Source organism: Schistocerca piceifrons, chromosome 2 (assembly GCF_021461385.2).
Source record: "Schistocerca piceifrons isolate TAMUIC-IGC-003096 chromosome 2, iqSchPice1.1, whole genome shotgun sequence".
Taxonomy (NCBI): domain Eukaryota; kingdom Metazoa; phylum Arthropoda; class Insecta; order Orthoptera; family Acrididae; genus Schistocerca; species Schistocerca piceifrons.
The window spans coordinates 267,489,005-267,502,261 of NC_060139.1; the positions used below are offsets into that span (position 1 = coordinate 267,489,005).

A 13,257-nucleotide genomic window follows, 5' to 3' on the forward strand; every position below is an offset into this window, starting at 1 on the left:
CTCTTCTCCCCTATTCTATTCAATATCTCCTCATTAGTTATGTGAACTACCCATCTAATCTTCAGCATTCTTCTGTAGCATCACATTTTGAAAGCTTCTATTCTCTTCTTGTCCAAACTATTTATCGTCCATGTTTCACTTCCATACATGGCTACACTCCATACAAATACTTTGTGGTAAGTAAGAGAAATGGTGGAGTGAGAATTGTTTTGAACTCTAGACATCTTAATAAATTTCTTATCAGAGGGAATGATCATCCTGAGAACATGTACGTGCTGTTACACAAATTTGATTATGTAAAATACATGAGTAGTTTGGACTTGACCTCTGATTTCACCAGATCCCACTTGAAATTAATTTTAGAAAGTATACAGCATTTTTGTATGGAGGTAAGCATTTTCAATATTGTATGGTGCCATTTGGGTTAAATGTATGTGTAGCTGAATTCATAAGACCTCTGGATTCTGGTCACAGAAAAGACTTGGGAACAACATTTGAATCTGTTAAGAGATGTGTTTTCAAAATTACAATCAGGAGGGATGATTTTGAAATTAGGTAAATGTAAATTTGGTGTGGAAGAAGTTAAATTTTTGGAAAATGTTATATCTGAAAAAGGAATTGCACCTGATAAAGAGAAACTTGACGCTATTACTAATTTACCTCCACCTCGCAATAAAAAAGGGCTTAAACCATTCTTTTGGGTTAATTAGATTTTATAGAAAATTTTGTAGCAGCCAAGCCTTGAATGCTCCATACTTGTGTGAACTTTTGAAGAAGAATACTGTTTGGGATTGGAATCTGGAGTGTCAAGATGCTTTCGATGAGATCAAACAATAGCTGTGTCAAAGTCAGATTCTGTTCAGACCAGATTTGTCTTTTCCTTTTTGTATTATAACAAACAGTAGTGATGTTGGATTGGGTGCTCATTTATTTCAGGAGGTTGAAGTTGATGGTGTTATTGAACAAAGATCTCTTGCATTTGCTAGTAGAGTATTGCAGAAACATGAAAAGACATACACTGTTACTGAGAAAGAACTTTTGGCTATGTATTGGGCATTCAGCAAATTTAAAAATTATTTACTATGTCACAAAGTCATCATCAATACTGATTACAAAGCATTATGTCATCTTCAGGTGTGTAAGCTGTACCACAACAGAATTACTCATTGGGCCTTGTTTTTACAGCAATTCAGTTATGAAATCAGATACATTAAGGGCACAGATGATGTAGTTGCTGATGCTTTATCTAGGCTACCTTTAGGAGGTGAATTATCCAACAACTTTGGAGAAAGAGAAAGGCGAGTTTAAAATTATGTACTTGAAAGGTGTGAAAGAGGAAAAAATTTGCAAAGAATTCCGTTAAGTATGAAAATCATGATCAAAATTGGAAATTGGTTAAGAGCCTGTTGGTAAGAAAGGAGGAGAAGGGTACACAAGAGTATTTTATTCAGGAGACATAAGACTGACTCAGAGGATTGCAAACTATGTTGACCGATACAGTGTACTGATACTTTAATTACTTATACACATGAGAGTTTTGGTCATTGTGGAACAACCAAATGCACACAAAAGATTCAGGAAAACATCTATTTTTATAACATAGTAAGAAGAGTCAAGAAGAAGACTGCCAGCTGTGACAGATGTCAAAGAGTGAAGATAAGTAACCAAACAAGTAGAGGCCAAATGCAAAACATATTGCCTAATGGAAACCTTGATCTCGTGTCTGTTGATGTTTATAGACCTTTACCTAAGTCTAAGAATGGATTTTGTTATCAAACCACAGTTTATGTATTTTTGAAGTTCTTAAAGTTGTTTCATCTCAAGAAAGCTATCAGTAAGCAAATCATCTCTACATTTGAAAACACGTATTTTTATCAGGTGGGTATCCCTAAAATAATTTTATCTGATAATGGTTCTCAGTTTACATCACAAGCTTGGAAAGATTTTGTTGATCACACAAAAATAAGGCATAGTCTAACCTCGGTGTACCATCCTTTGAGTAACCCTGCAGAAAGATATATGAAAGAGATTGGAAGTCTGTTTAGAACATACTGTAGTAAGAATCTTACCAGTTGGATAGATCATGTCAGTGACTTTGAGGATATTATGAACAGCTAACAAATTTCTTCAACAGGTTTTTCACCATTTGAAATAATGTTTCATCATAGACCAGCTAACTTTATTTCTAAAAATGTTCAGTTTCCACCATGTAAAATTCTATCACCACAAGAGAGGGAAGAGTGTGTTAAGGAGATGATGAAAAAACAGGGGGACGGGAGAAAGCAGAGACATGATGGTAAAAGTAGATTTTCTGGGTTTGAAGTAGGAGATCTTGTGTTGGTGAAAGTCAAAAAGAAATATAAAGTGTTGACATCTGAGATAAAGAATTTTTTCAGTATTTATATTGGACCATTCGAAATTCTTGAAAATCCACATCCTGGTGCATACAGACTTGTGTAAGCTAAGAAGTTGTTTGGATTACGCAATATCACTTACCTGAAAGCACATAGACATTATTCATCAGTATCTAAATTTTGTTTGTTTGTTCTTTTTTCCATTGTCATGAATTTAATATGTGAGATGTTGTGATTTTTAAAGTTTTGTCTTATCTATTGACTGGGTTAAAATCTATGATACACTATGTAATTATGTTCTGCAACAGATTTGTGCTTTAGAATTTAATACATAGATGCCATGAGGCTAAATGAGTAGATACTTTTACAGTTTTGAAATGGGACAGTAATCATAATTTGTACTGCAAAAATTAGGAACAGTACCTTAGTATATCTGTGTGTATCACCTAGTGATTTCATTTCTTTTTTACTGATTTTAACTTTGTTTATTAATTTTTCTAATGTGAACACTTTTTAATCTCAATTGACGTACATCTCATATAACTGACTATGTAAAATGAAGATGGAGAGTATATCTCATGTGATGTGAAGGAGGTATTGAACAACATATTTAGTACACAAAATAATGTTTCAGGATTTGATGTGAACGCTAGACAGGAAGTTACATATATGTTGGAGCATGTGATGATAACTCTAAGGAGGAATCTGAAAGATGTGGGTAGATCCATCCCCCACACTGCTGTATGGCTGAACCCTGCTGGACCAGTCATCTTGCAAGAGATCGTGGGTGCTGAGTGATGTATTCAAGCATCTGTCGACTGAAATGTGTGTTGTACCTGATATTTGTGAATTGTTGACCAAGACTGCTAAAGACAGTGTTTCTCAGCATAAATGCATGGTTATTTTCAACTGGGGGATTGACTCTCCAATCATTATGTAACTTTAAATCAGTATGTATTTTTTTTAAACTGTAAATGAATTTTCTAGGCTTTTGTGTACATAGGCCATTGTGGAAGACATTTACTAGTGTGAACAATATAAAAAGATGTATGTACACATGTCTGCTTTCATACTCTGATTTTGGTTGTCAAGCTACTGGATCATGTCATCATTCAAAGCTAACTATGGCTGTTTACCCGAATATATCCTGAGTATTGCAATATTGTATCTAACTGGATCTTGAGTTGTGGACAGACTCATGCTTAGCTCTGTTTTGGGTACACCTAGTCATCATGACTGTGTGTTATTAATTTTGTTGTGTTGAAATATTTTTTGATGGTTTGTACCCGGTGTGGTTTGGATTCATGGATTGGCCCCACATCGTAAACTCAGGCCCTAATATTTTTCCATTATTTTGTTCTTTCTTGAGTCAACATATCCTTGAATACCATGGTTTATAAGGCTGACTAATTTCTACTCATGGTCGAGTATATTCTTCTGGTTTGTACCCATCAGTGTGTTTTTTTGAGTCTGCTCACTCCTCGTACACTTAGACTCTGAAATTTTTTCTCTCCTCTTTTGAAGATTTGATTGTACAGATCATAGCTTAAAGTTTATAAATTCTAGTAATTTGCATTGTTTCTGTAATTATTTCTATAGTTTAGTGGTGTAATGTAGTAGTTTTGACCTAGCATTATTGGTCTTGTGACAGTATGTTCCACAGATCTGAAAATCTGAGTGCCATATCCTGATACAGGTACAGATTATGATTTTTATAGCAGATATTTTTCTTATGTTCTCTATAAAATGTTATGTGTCAGATACTTCTATACATCCATCTGCTATCCTGTGATCATTTTGTACACCATTTGGCAAACCTTATAATCTGTCACAATATATTGTAAAAACCCTGTTTCCAAATTTTGTGAAGGAGATATTGTAATGAATCATCCTCCTCTAACATTTTCGTTTTTATAGAGATAACTGATACCACCTCCCCCATGAACCATGGACCTTGCTGTTGGTGGGGAAGCTTGCGTGCCTCAGTGATACAGATAGTCGTACCATAGGTGCAACCACAACGGAGGGGTATCTGTTGAGAGGCCAGACAAACGTGTGGTTCCTGAAGAGGGCAGCAGCCTTTTCAGTAGTTGCAACAGCAACAGTCCGTATGATTGACTGATCTGGCCTTGTAACACTAACCATAACGGCCTTGCTGTGCTGGTACAGTGAACGGCTGAAAGCAAGGGGAAACTACAGCCATAATTTTTTCGTGGGGGGCATGCAACTTTACTGTATGGTTAAATGATGATCGTGTCCGGAGGTAAATTTGTCCCCCATTCGGAACTCCGGGCGGGGACTACTCAGGAGGACGTCGTTATCAGGAGAAAGAAAACTGGCGTTCTACGGATCGGAGCCTGGAATGTCAGACCCCTTAATCGGGCAGGTAGGTTAGAAAATTTAAAAAGGGAAATGGATAGGTTAAAGTTAGATATAGTGGGAATTAGTGAAGTTTGGTGGCAGGAGGAACAAGACTTCTGGTGAGGTGAATACAGGGTTATAAATACAAAATCAAACAGGGGTAATGGAGGAGTAGGTCTAATAATGTATAAAAAATAGGAGTGTGGGTAACCTACTACAAACAGCAGAGTGAATGCATTATTGAGGCCAAAATAGACACGAAGCCCACGCCTACCACAGTAGTACAAGTTTGTATGCCAACTAGCTCTGCAGATGATGAAGAGATTGATGAAATGTATGATGACATAAAAGATATTATTCAGATAGTGAAGGGAGACGAAAATTTAAGAGTCATGGGTGACTGGAATTCGATAGTAGGAAAAAGAAGAAAAGGAAACGTAGTAGGTGACTATGGAATGGGGTTAAGAAATGAAAGAGGAAGCCACCTGGTAGAATTTTGCACAGAGCATAACTTAATCATAGCTAACACTTGGTTCAAGAATCGTGAAAGAAGGCTGTATACATGTAAGAGGCCTGGAGATACTGACAGGTTTCAGATATATTACATAATGGTAAGACAGAGATTTAGGAACTAGGTTTTAAATTGCAAGACATTTCCAGGAGCAGATGTGGACTCTGACCACAATCTATTGGTTATGAACTGTAGATTAAAACTGAAGAAACTGCAAAAAGGTGGGAATTTGAGGAGATGGGACCTGGATAAACCAACAGAACCAGAGGTTAGAGGTTGCAGAGAGTTTCAGGGAGAGCATTAGGGAACGACTGACAGGAATGGGGAAAAGAAATACAATAGAAGAAGAATGGGTAGCTTTGAGGGATGAAGTAGTGAAGGCAGCAGAGGATCAAGTATGTAAAAAGACGAGGGCTAGTAGAAATCCTTGGGTAACAGAAGATATATTGAATTTAATTGATGAAAGGAGAAAATTTAAAAATGCAGTAAATGAAGCAAGCAAAAAGGAATACAATAAGTGCAAAATGGCTAAGCAGGGATTGCTAGAGGACAAATGTAAAGATGTAGAGGCATATCTCACTAGGGGTCAGATAGATACTGCCTACAGGAAAATTAGAGAGACCTTTGGAGAAAAGAGAACCACTTGTATTAATATCAAGAGCTCAGATGGAAACCCAGTTCTAAGCAAAGAAGGGAAAGCGGAAAGGTGGAAGGAGTATATAAAAGGTCTATACAATGGCGGTGTACTTGAAGACAATATTATGGAAATGGAAGAGGATGAAGATGAAATGGGAGATATGATACTGAAAGCACTGAAAGACTTAAGACGAAACAAGGCCCTGGGAGTAGACAACATTCCATTACGGCACACTTCTGACAGCCTTGGGAGAGAGAGCCCTGACAAAACTCTACCATCTGGTGAGCAAAATGTATGAGACAGACGAAATACCCTCAGACTTCAAGAATCATTTGTAGATTTAGAGAAAGCTTTTGACAATGTTGACTGGAATACTCTCTTTCAAATTCTGAAGGTGGCAGGGGTAAAATACAGGGAGCATAAGACTATTTACAATTTGTACAGAAACCAGATGGCAGTTATAAGAGTCAAGGGGCATGAAAGGAAAGCAGTGGTTGAGAAAGGAGTGAGACAGGGTTGCAGCCTATCCCCAATGTTATTCAATCTGTATATTGAGCAAGCAGTAAAGGAAACAAAAGAAAAATTCGGAGTACGAATTAAAATCCATGGAGAAGAAATAAAAATTTTGAGGTTCACCGATGACATTGTAATTCTATCAGAGACAGCAAAGGACCTGGAAGAGCAGTTGAACGGAATGGACAGTGTCTTGAAAGGAGGATAGAAGATGAACATCAAGAAAAGTAAAATGAGGATAATGGAATGTAATTGGAGATTTAGATTAGAAAATGAGTCACTAAATGAGTTTTGCTATTAGGGGAGCAAAATAACTGATGATGGTCAAAGTAGAGAGGGTGTAAAATGTAGATTGGCAATGGCAAGGAAAGCATTTCTAACGAAGGGAAATTTGTTAACATCAAGTATAGATTTAAGTGTCAGGAAGTCGTTTCTGAAAGTATTCATATAGAGTGTAGCCATGTATGGAAGTGAAACATGGGCAATAAATAGTTTGGATAAGAAGAGAATAGAAGCTTTTGAAATGTAGTGCTACAGAAGAATGCTGAAGATTAGATGGGTAGATCACATAACTAATGAGGAGGTATTGAATAGAATTAAGGAGAAGATACATTTGTGGCACAACTTGACTAGAAGAAGGGATCAGTACATAGGACATGTTCTGAGGCATCAAGAGATCACCAATTTAGTATTGGAGGGCAGCATGGAGGGTAAAAATTATAGAGGGAGACCAAGAGATGAATACACTAAGCAGATTCAGAAGGATGTAGATTGCAGTACGTACTGGGAGATAAAGAAGCTTGCACAGGATAGAGTAGCATAGAGAGCTGCATCAAACCAGTCTCTGGACTGAAGACCACCACCATACAACAACAACAACAACAACGACAACTAATACCATGTATAATCTTGAATCTTGCATAGGTTAAAATAATCTCAACTGTTTAATGAAGTGAATTCATGTAATTTTGTATTATATTTCAGACTAAAATGTATAAAAAAGAAATTAATTTGTTACATCAATATGTACTAACAGTTAAAATTACTCTTCTTTTAAAAAATATATGAAATTACAAAATTTCTGGCATACTTAAAATTCATATAATTAATTGTGCAACCTAATGCTAATTATTAAATTTGTTTCTGGATTTATTTATGAAATAATGATACAGTTTGGTAAAGATTTTCCTCCTCTCAAGAAAGTTTGTAAACTCTTTGGAAATTGTGAGTACTGCAAAATCTAAGTAGTGGTGGGCATGCCTCTGATGGAAAAGCACACATTTTGCTAAGCTTGTCAACAACAATGTAATTATTGCTTTTCTGAATGTGGAAATTGTAAAGTCAGTGTGATTTAGAAGAGTGGAATAAAATAAAAAAGAGTATTTATAGCAATGGGCAACTCTTTAAGAGTTATTTTCGTCAGCAAGAACCTAATTATTTGCGACAACATATAAAAGTTTTGGTGCTGAATACAACTATTTGTGAAAATGTATATCTGTGAAAAAATGCGTCATACCTCAGCCTTTGAGGTTTCTGTAACTAGAAGCAAAGTTGAAATAAAGTTGCTTATAGAAATAATTGAAGTAATAAAGCAAGGTTTGTACCGGTTTTACCCTTCAGGCCTCATTTCAGAGTAATATGATGGTATAAAGTAAAAGTAATGAAATCATTAATACGTATTTTGTCTTGTTATATTGTTAAATATATGGCTGTCTATAAGGTTATGGTGCAGTACTGCAGAGTGTTATTCTTTAGAGTTATTTTCTACTAAGCAAAGCAGTTGTATATCTGTTGTTCAATGAGATGATAAAAGTATAATGAATGGGTAATTACAATGTGGAGTATAAGAATAATGATGCATCAACAGTCAGTGAAGTAATAATGTAGTAGTGACGAGAAATGTGTTAGGTAATGGACCAATGGGTAGGAAGCCTGACTTCGCAGTAGATTGATTATGGTGAATGCATTCCTCTAGCTAAGTGTTTATAGAGAAAGTAAATAATGGGATTAACAGGCAGAAGTAAGTACGGAAACCTAACAGTGTACAGTTTCATATAATTTGTATAGTGGAACATCTTTATGAGTTAGACAACAAGTAGTTATTTTGTACGCAATGTATGACACTGCAAATGAAAAACTGAATAAGAGAGTAAAATTTTGATGAGGTACTAATAATGTACTGTCACATATCCAGTTTTCTTGCTGTTAGTAGTTGCTATTTATGTCCCGACTCAGAATGATGATGAGAAAGAAACCAGATTTTTCTAATTAAGTGACAATAATTAAAAAGTGGCAGGGACCTGGGTATGCTGAGCAGATTTGACATTAAAGAGATAGAAATTAAGAGAAACACTAAGCAGCATTCTGAAAATTTGACTAGAAACTTCACTTTTGAGATCAGTAAAGTGAGATAGTAATTTGGGTTAAAGGACATACTAACAGGAAGCAGATTCCATTCTTTTTACATTTTGTTAGATACCTGAAAAATTAATATGTGTGTGTGTGTGTGTGTGTGTGTGTGTGTGTGTGTGTGTGTGTGTGTGTGTGTGTGTGTGTGTACGTAATTTAAAAAGGAAACATTTTCTTATAGATTTAGTTGTGGTAACTACTGGGGTACTAAGATAGGTTGTTTTGTTTGTTTTCCCCTCTCTCCTTGTACAACAATGAAGGGTAACTACCTACAGGAATACTGGTGAAATTAGAGAACATGGGACAAACATCTGGACATGTGAAAGGTCTGGACCCATTTGCAGCTCTGTGTAACAGTGAAACGTGTATATGTGATCAGTAAGTAGCAAAGTGGCTGGAAGATGGGAAATTCCATCCCTTTGTGTCTGCATACAGTGAAGAGTAAAAAGTGTACTGTATTTCTAAGTCTGTTTTTTCTTGCTGTGTATTTTCTGATTTTCAGGGACAATGAAACAAACACTCATTGAATGTAAGCAGACATTTAATAATGAAATATCTTCTTCTTCTCCTTGGCTTCTATAGGGACTCGAAGCTCCCGTTCTGATCCCATGTTGCCACCAAATCCTTCAATGCTACTTCCTGCCAAATATTTACACCAACATTGTTGCATGCCATTTTAATTTAATTTACCCATGAACTCCTGTGTCTCCCATTAAATCTCTTACCACTTGACTTCTCCATTAATACTCCTGAAACCACTTGATCCTCTTCCAGTCTCATCAGATGGCCTGCCCATTGAAGTTTTCTGGAATTTATTATGCTCATTATTGTTGCGGCAGCACATGATTTTTTTGTGTTGTGTCTTCTCTTCCAGCTTTGTGATTGATTTTCATTGTATGAGCCAGAGATTTTCGTGTAAACTCTGTTTTCAAATACTTGTACTTGGTGTTCTTCCTTTTAGTTACACTCCATGTTTCTGCTCCACAGATAGGAATGGACTGACGATTGTGTTATATAGTTTCATTTCTATTCTCCTTGTCAGTAGCTTAGACCCTAGAAGTTTTTGTATTGTGTGATAGGCTCTATTAGCAATTTGCAGCCTCATTTTCACTTCTACGTATCTCTGATTTTGTTCATCTGTTATTGCCCTCAGAAATATGAGCTGTTCAATGCTTTCGAATTTATGTCTGTCGCTTATTAGATGTGATTGGTTAATAATGAAATATGGTTTTCTTATATAGTATATGATATTGCATTTGGATATATTTTAACTAATTTGTATTTCTATGTATTGTTGGTTTAAGATCAGTTTCGATAACCAAACATTTTTGAAGCTGAATGTGTGACATTTTTTGTAAACATTTTGTAGGAAATGTCTAGACACTGGCTTACATAGTCAGCTATTTGGCAATACCTGCCTATATAACTCAATGTGAGGGTGATGTGAGAAGGCAGGTGGATTACTGACAATCTGTTTTGTTTTTCCTACCTCCAAAATTATTATTTTTTTAAATCTTCAATACAGCCATTAAGTGCACTGTAGCTAAAAAACTCAAAATATTGACTTGGGTCTGATTCAACTTAACACTGTTATGTGTTACTTTCTTTTGGCTATTCTCAATCCACTAGTATGATCAGTGTGGTTGAAATCTGTGTTAATTACAAAGTAACAGTACGTTCAGATTTCATTATCATTGTTCATATGTAAACATACACCCAATTACTGACTCCCTGATAAAGTAGTTAAAGAAGCTGTAGAAATAAGTAAGGTATTCACACAAACAGCAACAAAAATATGTTAGCAACACCTGCACTCTACTGATTTTGAAGTAATTAACCATTTTAGATAAAACATTGTTACTGAAATAATCATATATTTTCACAAACTAACCAGTATAATTCAATAGAAATTGTTACTGTATCTGGAAGTTCATGTCTGAATGAATCTCCATCCACTATTCAGTTACTAAGAAATGTAAATCTTTAATTGCAATTTGTGAAAATCAGGCAAGCAAAAATACACAACTTCAGTTTAATTATTGTAAACTTACAAAAGAGACATGCTGGAAGCCATTTTAGTTCAATCTGCAGTGAGTTATGATATGAGCAAGTTATATGTCAAAAAAAAAAAAAAAAGGGATAATGCACCGCATACAATTTAGTACAAATTCAAGTTGGGAAATGTGCCATATATTATCTAAATTTCGGTTTGGGAGTTTATTCAGTTATTGTTTTTAATAACTGACTGCGAACTTGTAATTATTTTCACTGACAGTGTTGGAACTTCAATAGTGGCTAGAGCACAATTTTAACAGTGTTACTCCCAACAGTAGCTGGCTGTGCACATCGTTTCTGCATTGACTCAATTGTTAGACCTGAAGCACAGTGTCTTACGAGTTATATTCAGTGACTGCATTAATTATGTATTTTCCACAAGTGAACAGTTTTGATTTATTACATTATGGTTAGGTGACTGCGCTCAAGCAATATTGTAGGACATCAGTCAAGTTTAGTGTGAGGTTACTCATTTATCGGGTCTAATGTAGCAGGGGATACAACCCGTCGGCTTTGGACAACGACGTCACAAGTCGCCAGAGAGCAGTTTACCATTTTCGCTTTTGCTGTTATGTTTCAGTTTCGTTTTTTTACTGATTGCTTAATAAAGTGGATCTGTTTATTCTAGCTCGTGAGATTTAAAAAAAAAAGTTAAAAAACACTTATCAGCTACTGAAGGGAGCTACAACACTAAGAAGAATCGCTTCTCGTTTGGCGACCTGTGACGTCATTGTCCAAAGCCGACGGGTTGTATCCCCTGCTACACTAGTCCCCATTTATCTGTACTGTAATTAAAACAGCATGACTCAAATTGGCTATAAACATTAGTTTATTCAGACACCAAGGGCAATTGAAGTGTTTGAACTTCAATTTATGGTGTGGACTACATTACTGACAACAGATTATGCCCACTACCAACTTTTCACTCTTTTGACAGAAGTGCAGTTACTGATGATGACTGTGAAGGCAAAAATGTGTAGGCAAAACTACCTACTTAATTTTTAACTTTCTGCAGTTTCCTCAGTTTTAATCTACAGTTCACAGCCAATAAATCATGGCTAGAGTCAAAAAGTTCCCCTGGGAATGTTTTACAGTTTAAATTTGTTTTCAAAACCTCTGTCTTGCAATTATGAAATCTATTCATTACTAAATCCATTGTTGTTGTTGCTGCTGCTGTTATCTACAGCTTGTATACAATGCATTCTGTAGCGTTGACTGACTAAGGATGCCTGATTGGATGTGAAGGAGTGCCTGAAATGCAGGATCTTCCCAGGTGACAAAATGCATAAATAAATAAATTCACCCACAGTATGCCAAGCAAATTTCTTTTAAACTTGCACGTTTTTAATAGCAAATCTATTTTATTCATTAGAATAATTTCTCCACAGGCCCAATAAAAGTTTAACTTTGTAATAATGTGTTTTTGCAAAATTTCATTCTAAGAAATGTTAATAAGCGAAGTATTTTATGAAGTCTCCTTAAAGTGCTTATGCCAAATGACTGAATCTGCTTAAAAGCAACTGAAAATGAAGATGTGTGAAGAGAATCGTCTATTCCCCCACCACCATCTCCAAATCTTCAATGTTTTTATAATCTACCCTGTATGGTCACAGATTGGGTTACTATTGACTGACAGCTGAGAGGTTGTCCTCAATGTACCTGAGCGGGCACATTCATCCATGGCGCATGCATATTATCAATGTATTGGTGGAGGGTGGTAAACGAACTTCAGAGAGATTTTGTCATTCAACATGTTAGCGAGCTCACACGAATCTTACGCCTGTATGTGATGTGCTAGTCACATCCCTTAAACATAATACCAAAACCAGATCTTTTGATAAATACATGAAATTAAAAGTGCTCACCTTTTCTGCTTCAAATTTTTCTAGTGGAGGTTTAAGTGGTTTTGCCTTTTGTTTCAAATTTTTTAATTTCTGTCCAATTTCCACATGGCTCGCACGTTTCTCAAGAGCTTTGGTTAACTCATTAACACCAACAGTATCATTTTCTATCTGATGTTTGCCCAAGTTGAATTCAGATATTTGGCGACTGGTTTCTTTCCTGGTTGGTGCCTTAACACTGAAATATCACAGAACGGTGTTGAGAATGTGTGTATTGGTTAAAAGAGGAACAAGGCAATTTCATGCAGAGAACATTGTAAATATGTGCCTTCTTATTAAATTTATATTGAAAATTTATATTATATTCTCATTGGGCTCAGAAACAAATGCCAGTTGCTTCGAGGAAACAAAACCAGGTATGCAGGTCTCATAATAAGGTATATAAACATTATGTCAACAGAGTGAATAAAAGCAGTTGCATGCCCTCGAACCAGACATCAAACTACATTTAGCTATTCCCTTATTTTGTTTTTACTATCCACTAAACAAACTTTAGAAGATGATGATGACATTATT

At 35.7% G+C, this 13,257-nt stretch overlaps 1 protein-coding gene across 1 annotated transcript in view; it reads right to left on the bottom strand.

Moving 5' to 3' along the window:
- The window catches only part of LOC124776466 (U3 small nucleolar RNA-associated protein 14 homolog B), a 73,357-nt gene that overhangs the window by 47,740 nt on the left and 12,360 nt on the right, over positions 1–13,257 (bottom strand). Inside the window, exon 2 of the mRNA XM_047251479.1 lies at positions 12,706–12,919. Coding sequence (XP_047107435.1) covers positions 12,706–12,919 — 214 coding nt within the window. The remainder of the gene's footprint in view (positions 1–12,705; positions 12,920–13,257) is intronic.